Source organism: Glycine max, chromosome 18 (genome assembly GCF_000004515.6).
Source record: "Glycine max cultivar Williams 82 chromosome 18, Glycine_max_v4.0, whole genome shotgun sequence".
NCBI lineage: Eukaryota > Viridiplantae > Streptophyta > Magnoliopsida > Fabales > Fabaceae > Glycine > Glycine max.
In genome coordinates, this window is record NC_038254.2 from 4,747,752 (window position 1) to 4,770,357 (window position 22,606).

Genomic DNA, 22,606 nt, shown 5'->3' on the forward strand with positions numbered 1-22,606 from the left:
GTTCCACATCAATCGAGACTATTTTTTAGCTGATGTTGATCTTCAACTAGGTTTTTATTGGCCACATCAGTCAATGATGTTATTTTGCCAATATCAACCATAACTTTTTTTTGTCGATATTGGTCATGGTTATTTTTTCTAGTGTCGACTAGCATTTTTTCGGTCGATATCGGTCGGGGCTATTTTTCGACCGACATCAGATAGTGTTTTTCTCGATCAACGTCAGTTTAGACTATTTTTTGGACAATATCAGTTAGGATTTTTTGGCCGATATCGACTAGAATTTTTTGGTCGACATTGACCAATGTTATTTTTTGAATGATGTCGACTAGGATTTTTTTGGACGATGTTGGTCAATGATATTTTTCAACCAAAAAATAGCCCTAGTCGATGTCAACTAGAAAAACCTAGTCGATGTCAACAAAATAAAAGTCGTAACTGATGTCGACCAAAAACCTAAGGCAATGTCGGCCAAAAATAGCTCTAGTAACTGATGTCGACCAAAAACCTAAGGCAATGTCAGCCAAAAATAGCTCTAACTGATGTCGGCCAAAAAAATCCTGACCAAAGTTGGCAAAAATAGCCTCGACAGACATCGGAAAAAAACTCTAATTGACATCGATCAAAAAATAGTCTCGGCTGATGTTGGCCTAAAAACATCATCAACTAAAATTGTCCAAAAAAATCCTAGTTAGCACCGACGAAAAAAATAGCCCCAACCAAATTCAATCGAAAAAACCCTAGTTGACATCGTCTGAAAAATAGCATTGGCCGATGTCAACTAAAAAACATCATAGACCAACATAAGTCGAAAAAACTCTGAACAACATTAGCCAAAATATAGCCCCAACCAAAGTCGACCGAAAAAAACTTAGTCAACATCGTTAGAAAAATAGCATCAACCACATTGGCTGAAATACTTCATTAACTAATGTCAGCAAAAAAAAACTCAAGATGACATCAATAAAAAAATAGCTCCGACCAAAGTCAACCAAAAAAATCATACCCAATGTCATCCGTAAGTTAGCATCCACCAATGTCGGTTAAAAAATATCATCAACCAACGATGGCCAAAAAACTCGGACCGATGTTTGCCAAAAGAATAGTCTTGACCGATAACGACCGGAAAAAATCATGGTCGACGTTAGTTGAAAATTGGTTACATTCTTTTATTATTAAGTTGGATCAATTTTAATACATTAAGTATTGATTAGAGAATTCATTAGATTTTAAATAAAGTGGATGAATCATTAACTATCCATAAAATTAAATGGATGAATTTAAATCCATTCATTTGTTTTATTTTTTTTCTAATGAATAGATTGGATGGATTTATTGTGGATGGATGACGAATAAACGGATTCATTTACCATCCTAATCAAAGCTATTACAAATAGCTTCTACCCCATTTTTAGTTTTTTGATGTGAAAATCTTATTGTACGTGGATCTGAAACGCATGCCCAAACACGATATATGTCCCCTTAGAAATCATATTAGGTTTCGGATAGGAAAATCAATTATCGACAAAATCAGTGAATATTTTATATCTATAACATGACAAAAAGAAAATATTAGGTATCATTTTTACACTGTTTTCCTTGTGATATCAACATAAGCAAGAAATATATTGGATGACCTCAACAGGGAAAGGCTACTAGATTTGTAAATTAATTATTTTACGAAGCTACACATTATTTTTTCAAATACTTACATTAAGACTTTTATTCTTCTGTTTTTCTGCCTCCTCCTACAGTCCGACTCAAAATAGATTTGATGCACGATACAAATCTTAAAACTCAACATTGACTTATATACGATGAATATCGTCAGGTATAATCAAGTTTTAATTTTAAGTCGCCTTAAAAAAAAATTTAATCTATAGCATTGCTTCTATAGGACAATGCACCAGACCAACAGCAACGTGTACAATATGCAGTTGGTTTGACATCTTTTGAGGTTTCACTCATTTCCAGGGTCCAAAATTTGTTTGCTTCATTCAAATGTTGCCATTTGCACCCCCAACTTAAATCTTCAAGTACCGTTGCTGCACAATTACTATGTAATATGTTTACTGAAATTTTTCTTTAATCTCCTCACTACAAGATAATTTTGATTTTTAGTTAAACTAGTTTGACATTTTTTGGCCTGTTTACTTTTCATTTGACAAACCCGAAAATGTTTCTAATGGCTTCAATTATATAAGTAACTAATACAATACTAGTACCAATTATAAGTTTATAACAATTTATTTTCACTAGCCCCACATTTCTCTGATTATTCTACAGTAGTATTCCTTAGAATATAAGTTAGCAAGACATCAAAATAACTGGAGCGACTCTGCAACCGTTCTTTTTCTTTCAAAGCCAATTGTGCTATTTACAAGTTAAAATACAATAAATACCCCTGCTTTGTCCTCGTATCTGTGACCTATTGACCTCATGCAATTCGAAAAAGAAGCAGCGATGAACTGTGGTCAAGTAGACCTGGCGTGATAAGAAAATTTCTGCTGCTCCTTTTCTGATGATCATCAGAAAAAATTTCTTTCCCACCAAGAAGCTTATCCAAATTTATGTAAATCATCACTTAATCCCATGAAAAATGTCCAGGAGTTTCCGTGAATATTTGAGTTCAATTTGTCGCCAGTAATGTTTCAAAGCTGTCAGTGAACATACTATGCAGATACCACCTAACTTTAAAAAATTTACACATGATAAGATATCTTAATAATTCTGGTAAAGATTATGTTACTTGTTACTTCATATTTACTGATAATATATTGTTTTAAACTATAAGCAGATGAAATTTAAACTCTAACTTGAAGAAACACTTACCACTGTTTCATGTCATACTCCATACAGTGGTAAAACGGTTTTGATAAAGTTGTATGCTAGAGCACCCGTGAACACATAACTGTCCGCTCTGTCTAGTACTCCACCTGCATTTAATGTAGTTAATAAAATATGTTTTACCTTTCAAGTACTTTCTAGTTTCCAATGAAGAAAAAAAATAATAAGGCAGGACTCTAATATGAGGTGTTCATCTTCGGAAGCAAGATGACATCCCTAAACAAAATTTTCAACCATATGATATGTAATTACTTATTAATGATTTGGAGATAACCAAAATAACAGGACTATTTATATATTGCTATTTCTTCAGTCCACGCTAAAATTTCTCATATCAAGCAACAACAATATCAAAACCTTATCCTATTAGGTGAGATCAGCTACATGGATCACACGACATCATTCAGCATGGTTAAAAACCAAAATTTCTCATATCAAACAATAAAGTATATAAATAATGCATCTATCACAGAAATATTATTAAGTAAAGAGGAATTACCATGACCAGGTATTAGTGTGCCAGAGTCTTTAACTCCTGCATCTCGTTTAATCATTGATTCAGTGAGATCACCAAAAACAGACCCAAAGAAACTTAGAACACCAAGACCTATTGCACTGACAAAACCCATGCAAAAACCACAAATGACCACATGTCAATAACTGTTCACAGGATATAAAGTTGCATGGTAAATGTACAAATGTTCATCTTAGACTAGAATGACATCTATTCATTGATTAACAGAAGACAAGTAACATTATGAACAAAACAACCATGATACTGAAACATCTTAATTCTTAAACAGGTGGGACAAACCGAATTACACACTGACGTTAACTTCAAGAATAGGTAGTGTACCTTGATAAAGGTATTGGCCAGCTGAAAATTTTTGACAGAACAGCAGAAGTAACTATACACCCACAAAAGCCTATAATAGTACCCTCCCATGTCTTCTTTGGACTTATACTGGTAAGTGGTGTTCTACCAAATGCCTGCATGAAAATACAAAAAGAAATTGCTGGATTAAGGGTGTATTTTTGGAACGGATAACAAAGAAACTGTTTGAATGTGAAGTCAAGAAAAACTAATAACTTAAATCATGACAAATTCATAATAATTAGTTAGATAGATGCCAACTTTTGACTTAAAAAATGCAATAGCTACATAAAATACTTTTATAAAGGAAAAAATAAATAGTTCTGTTCCCTCGGTCTGTTTTTTTTTTTAAAAAAGTATTCCTTATACTCCAACTTAGAACTTCTCAACTTTGCCCTCATACAAGCAAGTATTAGCTCCCTCAAAATTCTGGATTTTGTTTTGGTACCAACCTACTAATGCCACTGAGAAACGAGGTGTGCTAATCTTTCGCAACTTAGCTTCAGACTGATGTGTCTGAAGATTTACTCACTTATGTTTGGTGTAGAATTTTTTTTAATCAAAAGATGATCCTTCAAAAAACTGCTCAATGAAGTGCATGCCACTCTTCAAACAATTGAACACAACAGCAATAAAAGGAGAAATCTAATCAACTTCAAGATATTATAATGAATTTGACATAGAATATGTGGAGACACGTTACAAAATCATTTCTAACCGATAATAGGCTTATATGCGAATAAATTACTATCACAGAACATTGATGATACTCAGTTATTTGGACTTATAACCAAGATAACAAACAGACTTAAGCATATGTATATCCATAGTATTAATTATGTTGTTTTCCAACCGAATAAAATCAATCCATAGTTCCACTCCGTTCACATGCTCCAGTTGTTGTTTCAAGATGTGACTTGTCAGACTGTATGACCAGGATATCTCACTAAAAACAATTTATTTTATACTAACATTAAAATAAACTTCGAACACCACTAATATCATGATAAATTTTAAGAATCAGAACAGGCTCAAAGAAATGGCAGGACAAGTTGGCAGTTACCAAATATAAATACTCTTTAAGCAAGTGACAAATTTGAGAACATAGCTAAGTTGCAAACCAATAAGTCTATATACCTTGCCACCAAGAAATGCAAATGTATCCGCTGCAATAACGCTGCTTATGGTAATCAAAGTTGCCACAAGACCAACTGTCCAATGAGCTTGGCCACCAAGAAGTATAGGCCATGTTGCTCCTATTCCTACAAAATAATAATCTATTAAGGACATAGGGCCTAATTCAAGCCACAGAGAAAATAGGGAGTTCAAAATTATGCTAATGAATATAAATAATAATATATGCATAAGTTAGCTTTCATTAATAAATTCTAACTAAAGGAACAGACATCAATGACAAGTGCTGTAAAGTAACATACATAAAATGGGTAAACATATATAAGCTTCCTGAATGATGTCAACCGGGCATTTGATTCATTGTAGAAATTACATCTGCTACTATAGCTAGTCAAATTCAAAGCACCTCACATCATAACATTGCACATGAAAGAAAAATAACTAGAATATATAACCAAACAGTTTTCTAAACTAGAAAACCCGGAAACTAAATCATATACAAGGAGGAAAAAATACCAGACTTGCTGCCATGGTCCCTTTAGTTCATATTATTACACTATTTGAAGTTTAATTTACTTTCAGCCAAGGGCAAGAACACATTTCAAACAAAGTATTCAAATTTTGAACTAAACAACTACAAATCTACAATGAAGCAAGAGTGCATTCAGATTCACAAATTATTGGTTTGAATCATACATATAAATCTACTACTACTACTACTACAAAGAGATATAAACAGCAATGAAGGGTCGTGACTTTGGTGATTTTATTAATTATGAAGAAATAGATCTGACCCTTTTCAGCCACACAATCAGCAGAACCAAAATTGAAAGAGGAATTAAAAAAAGTCAATTACTTGTGTTCAAGGCTGGAGCTGCTAAACCACATCGAAGTTTAAGCCAAAAAGAGGGAAGATATCCACAATAAAATAACCCAAATATGGCACTACTTAGCTGTGCAAAACGAGGACTTCCTCTTTGTAAGAGTAATGCTGTGGCCAAAACAAAAGCAGCAGAAGTCACAGAAACATCAATATGACCACGATACCTGGCATGTATCAGAAATACCAATCAATCAGCAAGCAACATCCATCAACCTTCTATACCAGAAGTTATAACATATAAATACGTTTTAGAAGCTCTCGACATAAGTGTTCACATCATACAGATAGAAGCAAAGCAAACTTATAAGGGTAAAATACAGATTACCCCCTAAAGTTTGGGGCATTTTTATGATTGGTACATAAACTTCATTTTGTTACACATAACCCCCTTAATGTAAAGAAAAGATAGAAATCATCACATAGGCTGCTAGAGATGACAGAATTTTGCAAAAAATGTGCCTCACATGTCCCATGAGAAAGGTCCCAAACAATCTTCATTTTCTTTCCCAACAATGGTAACCAAAAATCCTTCTTGCACTAAAATTCTCAAGTGTGTTAATCTTTCTCGAGATAGAAAAGGCTATTTTGTTGATAGGTTGATGTCCCTTTGATACCATTTGAAAAAAGGCGGTGGGTAATGTAGGAGGACAATCAAGATAAGTTGAAAAAAAAAAAGGTCAATTATAAATCAATTAAAAACCATCAATTATTTTTAAAAAATTAATCAAAGATTATTATATTAACCATAACCTCTCCCCCTTAACCTCTTTTCCCCTCAACCTCTCTTTCCCAACATTTGATTTTGGTCCCCCTAGATATCAAAAGTTAAATGATAGGTATCCTGTTCCAACAGGTATGATAACATAAAATCCAAGAGAATAAATTGCAGAATTGCACTCAACATGTAAAACAAATATCAATAACTTTTCACTGTTAAATGCATATGAATCATGATTGCTAGCAAAATGCAAGTGCTAATGGAAAAATAAGGCAGACTAACCAATCTTACATGACAAACAATGGCATCAAGGCACAAATGACAGAGCAGACTCGTGACACATAACGTGGAGGTGGTGTCATTCCTTCAGTAATTCCATGACTCCGAACCAATTCAAAATATTCTCGAGCACCAGTAAAGACAGCAGCAGCTAGGGCAACCGCGAAGACCCATCCACCAGCCAAAACAATGCCTCCTACACTAATCCCAATGCCAAGTCCAAAAACCACCCGGTTCCTAAGCTGCTGTTGAGATTTTGAGGGCAAATCCTCCTACAAAGGCAAATGACAACATCCATCAACTCCTCACAAATCACAATCATCCACTTCAGTGACCACATTCTGTCCACATGCATACCCAAAAAGTAAAAAATGAAAGTGCATTGTCACCCAACACAATTTCTCAACAGTTCTTCAAACATTCTAAGCTTTAATTCCAAAATAACAAAATCCTCAGCAAGCCTCCAGTTCACCATTATATTAAAACTCAACCAACTTCAAATTTCATCATTTTACAAGGAACAAAACCAAAACCAGTCCATCCTGTTACACACTTTTCTTGCACAAAATTGAAACACACCACACGATTGCAGTGCACAGCATTTTCACTCTATTTCTTCAATTAAAAAATTTAACATCAATTCCACATAACAAAATTGCGTCAATTTTAATTCCATCCTTCACAAAAATGTTAACATTTATGTTTCCACAAACTGGTTCAGAGCTCAGAACTCAGGTGACATTTTTTCCATGTTGCGCACGGTAGAACTCTAAACTCAACACGTTACTGACCTAATTAACTGAACTCGTAATCATGCACAACCAAATGGAACGAATTCCATTTCAATGAAAATTTCAAGTTCGTTATTGAATAATTGAATTGAATACCTCCTCTCCAGTGATTGTAGCACACGGCATTTTATGTTATTTTATTTTACCAATTAAAAAGCTAACTGCAGTTCCACATAACAAAATCGCGTAAATTTCAACTCCGTCCTTGAAAAAAAAAATGTTAAACGTCTCTGTTTACACAAACCGGCTAAGAACTCAGATAACAATTTTCCAGGGACGACGAAATTGCGCATAGTAGAACCCTAAATTGAAGACGCTATTGACTTAATTAACTGAACTCATAAACCGTAATCAGACATAAGTTAATCAAATGAAAGGAATAAAATTTGACAGAAAAATTCGGTTTTGGTAATTGAATTGAATACCTCGTCTTCGGGAATGACCGTGGGGGCACTGGTTTGAGGAAGTTCGGGTTCGGCCTGGCCGACGGCGGCGAGGACGAGGGGCGGTCCGGTTCGGCGGGCGAACCGGAGGAGAGGTTTGGGTTTGGCGAGGAAAAGAGGGTGAGAATGGAGAATTAGGGATTGCGAAGAGAAGGGACGGCATGAGCAAGTGCAGAGAGGAATGAGTTTGGGATTGGGATTGAGATTGCGAAGGGGAGAAGAACAGAGCGAGTTAGTGAGTCGAGGGTGAGCCATGAGACCGAGTTGATAGAAGAAGAAGAATGGAATGTTCTTTTAAAGCTTCGATTTGGAGCATTTTTATTACCCTGCCTCGTTTTTATCATAATACAACTAGTTGGTTTTTTTTTTTTTACTTTGGAGGATTTAAGAGTTTTTATTTATTATTTATTTTCTATTTTTCTATTTAACGGTAAAGTAGAGCATAGATTTTTATAAAAAAATATGATAATTTTTAATTGATTTTTTTTTTGCAATAATTAAATGTCAAAATTTATATGTTTGGTAACAAAATCTCATGTATTAAACCTCATATATTTTATAAAATTATTCTAGTAAAGTTATTCGAGTTATATATAAAAATAAATATGAATTAATCGTAACATAAATAAATTATATAATAGTTTAAAAAATATAATTTTTATACTTTCAAATTAAAAAATAAAAAATATTTTGATATAAAAAATATAAATATTATTTATGTAAAAGTTAAATATATTAAATTTAAATATAAATATATAAAAGACTCTTGAAATTAAAAAAAATATATATATTTATAAAAGAAAAATGAATTTATTATAAGTTGAGTACCTATGCACAGGGAGAATATACATATGGATTAGTGTATCATAAATAAAATATACTTTTTATAATTTCAAATTAAAAAAATAAGAATGATTTGATATAAAAATAAATTTAAAAATTTTTCATATAAAAATTGTATCAACTAAATTTAAACATAAATAAAAAAAGTCTCTCAACATCAAAAACTAATTTAAAAAATATTTATCAAGATATATTTGTTTACTAATGTGACAAATGAATTAAGATAACATAAATAAAATATATAATTAAATATATTTTTCTAGTAAAAAATATTTTTTTTTTTACTTTTAGAATAAAGATATGAAAGATATTTTCATATAAAAAGAAATATGAATATCATTCTTATAAAAGTTGTATCTATTAATTTAAATATAAATATCTAAGAGTTTCTTTATATAAAATAAAATTATGAATATAGAAAAATTATTTACCTAAAAATATTTAATCTAATATAATTACTTGTCTCATGAACGGATATAAATATGAATTAATATAACATAAAAAAATATATGTAACTATTTAAATATATATAATTTTTATACTTATAAATAAAAGAAATAAAGATGTTTTGATATAAAAATAAATTTAAAACTTCATTCATGTGAAATTTACATATAAATATAAATATCTAGAGTGTTTTGACGTAAAAAAATCAATGATTATAAAAAAAATATAAAAATTATTTAGATGAATCTGTTCTAATATTAATATATGTGTAACCATTGAATATAAATATGAATTAGTGTATCATAAATATAATATATAATAGTTAAAAAGATATAATTTTTATATTTCTTAATTAAAAAAGGATATTTTGATATAAAAGAAATTTAAACATTATTTATATAAAATTTATATATATTAATTTAAAATATCAATATCTAAGAATACTCACATGAAATAACAATGATTATAAAAAAGGTATAGAGATATTGGGAGGTCTAATAAAATTTCTTTTTATCACCTTAATTATTTGTTACTAATAATAGTTGATAAATTATTTTATGCAAATGAATTATGGTTAAAAAATTAGGAAATTATTAGCGCAATATAAATAAAAATGTAATCTATTATGGTAAAAAAAAATTAGGAAAAGTATAGACATATTGAGAGGTCTAATAAAATTTATTTTTATTACCTGAATTATTTGTTATAATAATAGTTAATAAATTATTTTACAGTATTGAATTATGGTTAAAAAAAATTAGAAAATTATAAAGTGTACACATATTGAAAGGTCTCATAAATTATTAACGTGTAAAATAAAATTGGAGCTGCAAATAAAATGATAAATCATAAAATCATATTTAAATTTGAACACAACCAATGATTATGAATGAACCAAAATTACACCACATCTCTTTGCCTTAATCCCGTTATCTTTTGTAAATGTATATCACCCTTTAGCAATGTATCGCTATTTTCAGTTCTATTTTTTCTCTTTATTTGACAAACATATTTCCTCCCTCCTTCGAGATGAACATTGATGTGTTTTTGGCATGCTTTAACAATGTTGCCAACAAATCTAGCTGGTATATACTGCAAACGTATGAGATTGTTAACAATAAAGTTAATATCTCCAAAATTAAAAAAAAAAATTGAAATTCACATTCAAATTCTAATAATTTTTTTTAAATGGTTAAAAATTTAAAGAATAAAAATTATCATCCTATGGAATTGTCAACAACAAAATTATGATTTACAGTATTGTTTAATATTAAAAACGATTAAAAATATAATTAATATGATAAAATATGCGATTGCAAAGGAATTGATTTAATTGATTCGTGACGAAGGAAGACTGTGTCCACGCCGCCGCTTGTACAAATAGCGGGGATTGTTGAGTTCATGGTGTCTATGAATGTGACTCAAGCTAAATAGGAATGAGTCACGTGACTTAGCCAAATAATTTTAACACTTAGATTAATTCATTTTAATGGTTGAATCATATCAAACTCGATTCTCTTAACTAAAATTTTAGTTTAAGTCTTATAAATAAAAAAAGAAAATCCTAATTAAAGATGGTCAATCAAATTTTTTAATGGAAATTTGTCATTGACAAAATCGATAAATACCAATACCAATAATGTGAAAAAAAAAAATTCATTCATAGAACTAATACCTAGATTAGAGATTAATTCCTTAGTCAAGCCTTTGAAATTTATGAAAAATATCTAGAGTTCTCATCGACGAGCTAAATGTCCTAATTAGTAGTGTGGTCATTAAAAATAAGTATACAAAGGATAAAAAGTGTTTAAGATTAATAAACTTTTAAGTTAAACGGACTATAATTTTGAAAATTAAATATTTGAAATATATTTTACTATGCAAGAAACCTTAAAACAAAATTGTTTTTTTTTTCCTCATTTGCTTTAAGAAAATATCAATATTACATAATTTTGTGCATAACTTGTAAGCCCTAGTACAAGAAATGAGTTTATTTTAGTATAGAAATATCCTTACAAATTATGAAAAATATAATCATAACTTTATACATTGTAAAAAAAATAATCCTAACTTTGGATTGTCGATTTCATGTTTGAAATAAAAATAAATGCTTAGTTCAATCCATGTAGAAAAATTATTTTACCTGGTTTGATTTCTAAAATAAACTACTAAATAATCTTAGGATTATTAGTGTGAAAAGCTATAGTCTGTCCATTTTTTTGAAATAAAATTTTTCTAAAATAACTTATGTTACCAATTTTTTTTTTTCAGAGACTAAATTATAGGATTTACTTAGGAATTACCGAATTAGTTATACGATAAAAAAATAGCAACACTACAAAAAATATGACAACAGACAAGGAAAACTCATTGTTGCTCCTTATTTATTATTTTTCCTCCTAGATAAAGAATTTGGTGATGACTGATGAATGTTGTTACATTCAAGGTCCTCATACATTTCAAAAGGTGAAAGGATAAAAAACATAATGTATATTTATCTTTTTCGTTTGAGACAGTCTTAGGGCTTTGATTTGAATAATGAATACCACTTACCATAGGATAGGGTTATAGGAAGCATCGACGTACGTGGTTAAGGGATCGCGAGATTAATCAGAATATGGTTTCATTAATGAAGAAATGTGTAAAGTATATAAACATAAAAATATTATTATTTCGAATAAAGTATTTTATAATAAATTTAACCCATTCTAAATTATTATTAGGTATATTTTATTTTTTAGTTTATACATTTATTTACTTTTGAAGAGATATAAATCTTATGAAAACATGGAAAGGGATAAAGCTTTTTTATTCCGTTCCAAATCCCATTACAGATCAAAGGAACTTTTTGTCTTGTTCTCTTTTAAAGCTGAGTGGATAGAATCAATAGATGAATAGATAACTTTACACCAAATAAATAAATAAACAAAATGAATAGATCTCTAACTATTTTTCGTGTGATTATTAACTTTATTATAGTTATTACAAATATACTAAAACTATATATCACTTATGTATGAACGTCTCATTCCCCAGATAAAAAAAAAGAAAAAAAAACTTTATGTATGTGTCTATGTGGATCCAGATATTTATTTGATCCAAAAAAAGAAAAAAAAAACAGCACACATATTCTTTACAAACTACACATAAAAGTCAAAGTTGAGAAATAAAAAAATCTTCCTTGTTTTTTTAAGATGTTAAAGACATATATTTTCTATAACGAATTTGTGTTTCAACTTTGTATCTATGCACACAACTTTGCTTGTTTTTTTAGTATGCATGTGTGTGAAATATTTGTTAGTTTTATGAATAATTTGCTTTTTATTTTTTTTCATTTATGACTAATCGATTATATTTTAAAATTTTAATAGAATTTACTTGTATCAATTTATGTTTTTTTGTCATATGTTAGTGTAAAATATTCACGAGATTTTATTTGTATAAGACTTTTATTGATTACCTTTAGAGACATTTTTTCTTTAGATTTTCATCTTCATTACTTGTGTGAAATCTTCCTAATGTCATTTTTGTGGCTTGATGGACAATTCTCCTTAGAGTAATTTTCTTACTATTAAAGATTAGTTGAGTAATTACAAATTAGATGAAATTATTTGTGATTTGGGCATGTTTTACAGTAATCTTCTAGGTGGACTTACTCCATAGTATTAAGAATGTTTTTCTATTCTCATTTTTAATATAAAAAAATACAAGTTGGTATGTAATGAAAGAATTTTAAGATTGATTTAGTAGTAAAAAAAAAAATTATTTTTCAGTAGCCACGGAATCTTGTATCATTTAAAAGTTAAGACCACAAATTATTTTTAAATACTAAAAAAAAAGAAGGGTAATGAAGTCAATTATGAGATACTTCGAATGACCAATCATGTGATTATGATCATTAATCCTAATTAAAAAAATCCAGCAAGAGAAGTTGGGATTCAACAAAATAATAATAATAAAAAAACTCGAACAGAAGAGAAGACGGAGTCTCTAAAATTTCCCAATTCATTGAGCACCTTGCCCTAATCACGCGTCCTATTCTTCCGGCGAATCGCCACCGTCGCCGGCAATAAAACCAGCCGCTCCACTCCCTCGCCGGCGGTGGTACTAGCAACTCTCCCTCGCCGGCAACTAACCAAGACTAAGGAAGTAGAGTGAGAACCCGCGAAGACTCTTAGCTTCACTTTCTTCAGCTCACAGTTTCTATCACTTGCCGAATCCAATCCAACAGAGTCCTGGAAACAGTGGCATCAGCTTTCGCCCCATGGGTAAATTCCACGTTTGATTAAAATTTTATCTTTGACCAATCGTGAAAATTTTCTTGTGAGAGTTTGCTACTGTGGTTTGTTGTTTTTGCATCGTTGTTAACGTGATGAAGAAGATAAAAACTAGGAGAGTTTGAAATACAGTTGCTGGTTAAGCGTTAAAGAAGTTATGATTTGTTTTCTGGTGTGGGTTGAGTTCGGCTTGTTGAACTGGATCAGCTCCAAGTGTTTCTTTCTATATTTAGGAGTTTCGGTCGTTTCGAGAAAACTGATTCCTAGTCATGTGGAACAAACTTAACTGTAGTTACGTTGCGTTTGATTTGATATACTCAACTTGATTTGAGGAATCCGATTTTTTTTCTAATTAAATTATTGCGTGTCTGGATATGCTCTGGCAACGAACGTATATGTATTTTTTCACGTAAAAACTGATAGATGCTAGTTATATTTTCTTCGGTTGGACGTGCACTAATTTTATCTTGATGTGCTGCCTGTGTGTTGAGTTAAGCAAACTTGTCTAGAACTGCTTTAGCTTGACTCAGCTGGTAGAGTGTTGTTATCTTGAACGCCTCTTTTGCTGTATTGCACCAGGAATGGATATTATAAGATAAAATTGTCAAGTGACAATGATGCTTGGGTGCATTTGCATGAGCGCGAGTCATCTTTTTGTTAGGTGTGACATGGAGTCAGAACCCCTACTTGAAGTAGAGTGGTCTCCTCTTCTAAAATTGGTATTTAGAGGTGGCTGTTCCTCCATGTCAAATGGAAATTTGGAACCACAGTCCGGCTTGTTTACCTTGTGTAGATGTACCATTCTTCATGACTTGATTGGGTTGACTCAGTAGTGTGACTCTCATATTAGGCCTGTTATTAGCTTGGCATTTGGTATTAGGCTCTCTTTTTCTTTGAAGTTTCCTGATTGTATTGATATATTGATACTGACTAAAAGTTTGTCATCTTTCTTATTTAGCCTTATTTGATTTCTCCATTTATTGCAACTCTCTTTTTCGTATTTTTTCCTTTTTAAACCATCAAACGCCATAAATTGGCATTTAATTATATAAGTAGGGCTGTCGCCTGGAGTGTCGTGTTGCGGCACCCTGCTGCTCCGCTAAGGGCTGTCACGTCATGCCTAACCATTGAGGCCAAAATCATGGAACATTGCTGCAATTTGCAGGCTTCGTGGTGGCTCCTCCATTTGTGCCATTGCCGGACAGGCTTTGCGACCTGCACTGTCATTGGACAGCCTCTGTTCTGTGTTTTTTCTGCAACTTCGGGTGAGGCAAAATGGTTGGTGATAGGGGTTGACAGCTGATTGGAGAAGAGGCTATGTTTTTTTTTTTTTTTTTTGTTGGTGATAAAGGGTGATGGCTGATGAAACTAGAAAGAGGCTTGGGTTTCTTTTGGGTGAGAAGGGTGTTGGTCCTGCACCCAAATTGGCCCACTCCTATGGTAATCAGTCTTTTAATTTGGGAAGGATTTTTTTGCTGTCCACATATTTAGTTGTTTAAGATATTTCTGTTGATTAGACCAGGGTTGTCAGAATCAAATTTAAGTGTTGGAACAGAGGGGGCTTGTAGGATGGTATGATTGTAACATGAATAATAAGTTCCAACTAAAATGAAAGAATTACATGTATGTTGTGTGTATAATAATAAGAAAACTAACCTCTAAATCACAACAAACATTTGATTAAACTTAGATGGATGATTCATAGGATCTTATACAACTCATAAGTCACATAAGTTTTTGACAACACATAAAACTAAAGCATGAAATTAAATCACAACAGAGCACCAGCAAAATCATAGAACTGGAGAAAAGAAGAGAAGCAACAGGCCGAAAAACTACAACGAAGCTATGAGAGAGAAGGTCAAGTGTAAGGGAGAGAGGGAGAACCAAAAAGGGGATTGAATGTGGTTGAGCTTTAGGGAGTAAGGGGGTTTGCACAGAATTAGGGCACCAACTATATATATAATCTGGCCTGGTTCATCTGCATCTCCTAGTGCATTTTCAGAGCGCTGACCTGACAATCTTATGCCTTGGAGTGATGATCCATGATGAGCTAACAATGGAAATGATTTAGATGGGTGGGCGACTTGTGGAGGAAGAAAAATGTTGGATCATACAATCCAACAAGTTGGTTTGCAATTTGTCTACATTGGGTTAGACACAACCGATGCTAACATTATTCCAATATGATTGGGAGGCTCGAGGTTCTGATCACAAGTCTCTTCACTCAAAGGAGGAAGGAGGCATATGTCTCACCTTCCCCACCTCATACTATAGTGGAAGCTGGTACCCTTGTGCACTAGGCTTTCCATTAGACAAAACTCACATTCATGAGCCTTTCCTTTTATCATTCACAGATGTGATGTATAAAAAGGTAATGATTTTCATTTTTTTGTTATCAATTGTATGTGACATACTAGAGTAAGTTACCACCAGGTATGTAGCTCTCAACTTGGCTGACCTAGTTCAGCTTCATGTCTTTGTTTGCCCTATGCCAACAGGATTGGGTTGAATGTTCGGTAAATAGTTTCTGAAAAATGTCAACACTAACCATAATGGGTTGGTAGATATATAGGCTAACATTTATTATTTAAGAAAAAAAGCTTCAAAACATGTAAACAACTAATAAGAATTCACCAAATGGGTTGCTTAACATTATGTGTGTGTGGGGGGGGGCTGGGGGTGGTGGGGGTTGGGGTTGGTATCAAGTGAGAACTTATTTTAAGAAAGGAGAACTATAAATCTGAGTCATATAACCGTACATGAATGGTCAAGATTAAAAGTTCGTTAGTGGTCACATGACCACTTTAAAAAGCCATGTGCTTTTTCTTTTAATCTTGACCATCCAACTAATATCTAATGGTCTATATTTATAGTTTTCATTTTTCAGGATAAGACGTGTTGTCATTTGATACGTTCCCTATACGCACATGTATGTATGTATGCCTTATTTTTCTTTGGTTTGTGCCTTTGAAATGTAACATAACTTGTTAGGATTCCTTTATTAATTGGCTTAATTATAAGACAATATATGTATGTATATAACTTTCTTTTTACATGCATGTAGTGAAGTGTATGAGGAGGCTTCAATCTTCTACTCTGCACTTACATGTATTATATTTTGGTTTTGTATTGTACCTGAAGGTCATACCTTCACTTTTTGTTTTTTTATTAGAGTTAGAATTTTCTAGCTTACGCTGTTATACAGATTGGGAGCTATTTTACCCTCCTTTTGTATTGTTTCTACATGCAACTTATTATTGCTGCTGTTGTTGTTGTTATTATTATATGCAGGTGTTATGGAGATATCATTGTTAAAAATGATCGTAAATGGAATGTCCTCATTTTTGCATTTATCTTTTTCTGGAAACATGAACTCTGAACCTGTCTCAAAGTATTACCAGAAGGCAGAGGAGATACATAAGTTGTTGAAGCCAATCATTGATGCAATTGTTAATCCTGAGTTAGCTTCTGATGAAGTGCTTAATAAGATATTGGAAGAAATTGGTTTTGCTGTTAATGAGTTAAAGGAGCATGTTGAGAACTGGCACCTATTATCTAGCAAAGTATACTTTGTAAGTCTCTCAATATCTTAACTCTTAGTATGTAGATACAGAGGACATATTTGTCTTAGTTGCTACTTCAAAGTAAAATGAAAGAGCTTCCGTTATGGGGTAGTTGTCCTTGTCTTTTCTTTATGTGCAGATTCAATTTTAGTATAAATATGTCCAATACTTTGTTTTGTGGTTGGTGAGGAAATCATGCTATTTACTTCTGTTTCATATAGAGGATCATGGTTATGATAGCATTGGTGTATTTTGTCATCTCGCTCAGTCCTTCCCTTACTACCTTTCTATCATCTTGTGCCTTTTCTTTCAGCAGTACTTCAAAGCATTTCACTCTCTGCATAATCAATGCTTTGCTTTGTGTTTGCTATGCACCTATGTTGGAATTGCCTTTTCAAGTTCATTTGTTTTTAATAATTAGAGTTAAGTGGTTTTACTTTTGGAAAACCAAAGGTTCAGGATCCTAATGATTCAGAAGACATGATGGTACAGTAATACTATTTAGTGTAAATAGAGAAGATGTGGTGGTGGTAGTGCATGTGATAACATGTAGCTTGCTTTTGGCTTCCAAAATGCTGTGACTTTTATCAAATATGGATTTGTGTTCTATTATTTCAATTTTCATCATGTTTATTTTTTTTGGGTCATGATCCTGAATCATCATTTCTAACATTTTGTTTGGAGAAATAAATGATTGTTATCTTGGAAAATGTGTACATTTGTCATTTTATTGAACATCTTCAGAAGATCAAGTTTATTTTTTACTGCAACTCAGTGAACTTAGTTAGTCCTTCCAAAAAGGTTGCTGTTTCTTGTGTCTCCACCTTAGTGTGATGTGTTCAGGTTAGAAGTGAGAAACTTGCAAGTATCTTTGCTTGAGTTGGGTTGCCACCTGGTCTAGAAGAATGTATAGTAATTCTTTTGTTGTGCCTGCATCTCATGGACGTTCATGGTTTGATTTTTGCATGTTGATTGCATGTCAAGTTCTCACTACTTCCTCTGTCTTTGATTGCTAGGTTATGCAAGTTGAACCCCTGATATCAAGAATTCGCACTTCAGGGCTCAATATTTTCCAGCAGCTGAAGGATTCTCAGCATTGTCTCCCTGATGAATTAAGTTCTGAATATTTACAGGTAAAATATTCTGCTGATCAAGTACTTAAATTGAGATCCCCTTTTAGTTGGATTTATATGTTTATTAAAGGGAAAAAACATTGGATGTATAATTAATGTAAAAATTGCAGCTCTGTTCACAAAAACTTAAGCTTTTGGGACATGAAGAAATCTCCCCAGTCATTAAGGAAGCTATTACAGAACACTTGGAAAATGTAGGACCCAGTTCAGAGCTCCTGACAAAAATAGCTGATAGCCTGGGCCTAAGGTCTAATCAGGAGGTTCTTATTGAGGCAGTGGCCCTCGAAAGGTTGAAGGAGAATGCTGAACAAACTGAAAAGACTGCAGAAGCTGAATTCATTGATCAAATGATTGCTGTTGTAACGCGAATGCATGAGCGTCTTGTTATGCTTAAACAAGCCCAGAGTAGCAGCCCAGTTTCAATACCTGCTGATTTTTGTTGTCCTCTTTCTTTGGAGTTGATGACTGATCCCGTGATTGTGGCATCAGGGCAAACATATGAGCGAGCTTTCATCAAGAACTGGATTGATCTTGGGCTTACTGTTTGTCCAAAGACACGTCAGACTCTGGTTCATACCCACTTAATACCTAATTATACTGTAAAAGCACTAATTGCAAATTGGTGTGAATCAAACAATGTGCAACTGGTTGATCCCACAAAATCCACAAATTTAAATCAAGCATCTGTCCTTCATGGTTATATGGAATCTGGTACAACCAGGGAATCACCTGTTTTTGCTCATTCCAGGAGCAACCAGCCATCCTCACCTGAGTCAGCACGTTCTTGTTCTTTTAGTTCACCAGCTAATAACTTAACTTCTGGTGGAACTCAGCGAGAGGGAACATCACCTTTGCATCCCCGTTCAACTTCAGAAGGCTCCTTCAGAGGTATGGTTAATGGGCAATATATGGATCTTGCTAGAATATCTCCTGAAGGTTTGGATGACAGGTCTGCTAGCTCAGATGAAAGCAGTGTGGATTCAGCTAGCCATCCATCAATGTCACCATCTAGAAGGGAATCTTCCAGTGCCTTCAGCTCTGAACAATCTCAAACCCATATTAGAGCTGTTTCTGATTCCAGTGCACTTTCTAATGCAAATTTTCCCCAAGAAACACAAGATGATGACAACAATGCTCCTCAGCTGTCAACAAGTGCAGGGCACAGTAGAGAAGCTTCTGGTGAATTAAATCCAGGGACAGAAACTGGTGGTACTACTGCCGTGCCATCAGTGCATAGAGAACCTGAGTTCCCACTCCGATTGGAGACAAGGTCTCGAAGTCAAGCCATTTGGAGGCGGCCATCAGAGAGGCATGTTCCTAGGATAGTATCTTCTCCTGTTGTTGAAACAAGAGCTGATCTTTCTGCTATTGAAACCCAGGTTCGGAATTTGGTTGAGGGGTTGAGGAGCTCTGATGTTGATACTCAGAGAGAGGCAACAGCAGAACTCCGCCTTCTTGCTAAGCACAATATGGATAATAGAATTGCGATTGCAAACTGTGGAGCCATTAACTTATTAGTTGATTTACTTCAATCAACTGATACAACAATCCAAGAAAATGCTGTTACTGCACTTCTAAACTTGTCAATCAATGATAACAACAAAACTGCAATTGCAAATGCTGGTGCAATTGAACCTCTGATTCATGTGCTTGAGACTGGGAGCCCAGAAGCCAAGGAGAATTCAGCTGCCACTCTTTTCAGCTTATCAGTGATTGAGGAAAACAAGATTTTCATAGGGAGGTCTGGGGCTATTGGACCACTGGTAGAATTATTGGGAAGTGGAACCCCTCGGGGAAAGAGAGATGCTGCCACTGCTTTATTTAATTTGTCAATATTTCATGAAAACAAGAATCGGATTGTGCAAGCTGGTGCTGTGAGGCACCTTGTGGACTTAATGGACCCAGCAGCTGGAATGGTTGACAAGGCGGTTGCCGTCTTAGCAAATCTTGCCACAATTCCAGAAGGAAGAAATGCAATTGGTGATGAAGGTGGTATTCCTGTTCTGGTTGAGGTTGTGGAGTTGGGTTCTGCGAGAGGAAAGGAGAATGCAGCTGCAGCTCTTCTACATCTTTGCTTACATAGTCCCAAATTTTCAAGCAAGGTGCTTCAACAAGGAGCTGTCCCGCCATTAGTAGCTTTATCACAGTCAGGCACCCCAAGGGCCAAAGAAAAGGTGGGGTTCTTTCTTTGTAGTTTCATACTTTAGTTGCTTTTAATTCTTCCTTCTATTCTTTCAAAAAAGTGATGGGTTTTCTTCTATGTTTAGGCTCAGGCTCTCCTCAATCAATTTAAAAGTCAAAGACATGGGAGTTCTGGGAGGGGCTGATCTTGAATTCCCAACTCGTGTGGTATCCAAAGGTTTTGAATTAACTCCTGTATAATGTCCAATTTATATATTACATGGTGCAAATAATGTGTGTAAAGGTGTTTTGTATCGTTTTCTCTTGCTTGGAAAGGGAAAAAAATATTTGTGGAGGATTGATTGTGTCCTCCTTGTGAAAAACCTTTCTGTATTGCAAAAAAATTATACATGTAAGTCTAGCTTTTGTATTAACAAAAAGGGTCCGGTTTTTGTTGTTGTGGTAATGGTTGTGGACAAATAAAACATTTGGTTTATTTAGTGACACTGTAATTTCCCCTTTCATTGAGATAGGGATGTAGGTGTAAACTGTTATGTTCATGCGTGGATGATTTTATAACAGGCAAGGCAAGCATCTTGAAGAAAGCATGATTATTTGTCCAATTGATGCTTGATTACATGTAGAAGGTTCTTGCCTTCCTATTTTTCATTTTCCCCTTGATAATCCAATTGCTTTATAGTATTGTTGTTCATGTTACAATATAATAAAGAAAAGAGTTTGTCAACTTTGTCTAAGAATTTATCCCCCTTCACCCATTTTGTAGACACCTCCTTTTCTGTATCAATGCAAGGTATTAGTGTTTATACAAATTAATAGATTTTGGAAATTGAATTGTACAATGTGAATTGTGAGCCGTTAAGCTGACAAACTAGACTATTAGTCTTTATTATTTGCAAGGCGAATTTGACAAGGGGATTTTGAATGAAAGTAATTTTATAAAATTAATTTTGATTGAAATTGATTTTAAAATGATGTGATTTATGTTTTTATTATAAAATCAAGTTAGGAGTCAAATTTAATATACTTTTTTTTTATCAAATGCAAAAGTTACTTTAAATCATAATCAATTTTAAACTCAATTAATTCTTAAATTTTTTTTACCATGAAACTAAACATGTGAAAGTTTATTTGAAATCAATGCTGGATTTAAAAATAATTTTTTAATGTGAAATCAAATACATTTGGATTCATCAAATTCTGATGTGTTTTATTTAATTTATGCAATTACATAATACATGAATTATATGTACGGAAAAGTGAGTACACAATAGAAGTAATAAAAAATATAAATGAACAAATGAACCTTTTTCTACTTTTGAGAGAGAATTGTGAAGATCATAAGTTGTTGCTAAAAAAAATATTCAAGAAATTCAAACAAATAAAAAGATACTCCCCCATTTCAAAATAATACTCTTCATTCTAAAATGACTAAATTTTTAGGATTTTTTTTTCATATTGACTGATATTTTTCAGTTTTTAACAAGATATTAAAACTTTTATTCAAAATTTATCTTAAATAAAACGGAAATTTTACCATATAAAAAACTCACACTCTTAGGATAAAGAATCTAAAATTTCATCAAAACAAAATACAAAGATCCAAAGTGATCTCATAATGAGCAAACTTTCTCACCTCTGAAAATAATCGTGTCGAATGTAAAAAAAAGAAACTCAATTAAAAAAAAGTAATCAGGAAGTAAAAGGCGCAACTCAATTAAAAAAAAGAAATGCACACCTTATTAAAAAGGCACAACCAAACACAAACAAAGAAAAGTAAAGCCTTGTTGCACCTTTTAAGTCAAAGGCAATGACACCCATAACCATAAACTTTCATTGACTCTGAGATTTATATATTACTCAACAGTGTAATTCTTATGCCTTTTTCATTTTAATCATAAAAAGTAATGATACGGAAAGAGCTTGAAAAAGAAAAAAGGTCCCACACAATCCACGTAGCAAATGTTGTAGAATTTGATCTCACTAATTAGCACAGATCATATTCACTAGATCCTTGTGAAGTTTGTTTGATTTAATTTAATTAAGAAGATTCAGTTTGAACTCAAATTGTCAATGGAACCATACAAACTTGTTTTTCAGAATCAAATCAGATTATTTAGAAAATGGAATCAAATAATTGGTTTCATTGGTTTTGTCAAATTTAGAACACTCATAACTAGTGATAGTTATTAACAATGATTATGACGAATTGACGAGGCAAAAGAAGTCAAA

General features: G+C 32.7%; 2 protein-coding genes across 3 annotated transcripts; one reads left to right on the plus strand and one right to left on the minus strand.

Moving 5' to 3' along the window:
• Positions 1-2,231: 2,231 nt before the first annotated feature.
• Positions 2,232-8,273, minus strand: LOC100809100 (phosphatidate cytidylyltransferase 4, chloroplastic). 2 transcript variants are annotated; one of them, XM_003551122.5, is made up of 8 exons: positions 7,952-8,273; positions 6,748-7,007; positions 5,712-5,902; positions 4,859-4,983; positions 3,704-3,837; positions 3,347-3,462; positions 2,833-2,936; positions 2,232-2,687 (listed from the first exon to the last, which is right to left on the minus strand). In XM_003551122.5, the coding sequence occupies exons 1-7, from the start codon at positions 8,222-8,224 to the stop codon at positions 2,845-2,847; spliced, it is 1,191 nt and encodes a 396-aa protein (XP_003551170.1). In that variant the 5' UTR covers positions 8,225-8,273; the 3' UTR covers positions 2,232-2,687; positions 2,833-2,844. The 2 variants fall into 2 exon arrangements, with proteins under 2 accessions (XP_003551170.1, XP_006602067.1); XM_006602004.4 differs by having other exon boundaries at positions 2,232-2,691.
• Positions 8,274-13,191: 4,918 nt separating this feature from the next.
• Positions 13,192-20,790, plus strand: LOC100811250 (U-box domain-containing protein 4). The gene is made up of 5 exons (XM_003551125.5): positions 13,192-13,527; positions 16,831-17,111; positions 18,119-18,235; positions 18,346-20,409; positions 20,503-20,790. The coding sequence occupies exons 1-5, from the start codon at positions 13,524-13,526 to the stop codon at positions 20,560-20,562; spliced, it is 2,526 nt and encodes an 841-aa protein (XP_003551173.1). The 5' UTR covers positions 13,192-13,523; the 3' UTR covers positions 20,563-20,790.
• The last annotated feature ends 1,816 nt before the right edge of the window (positions 20,791-22,606 follow it).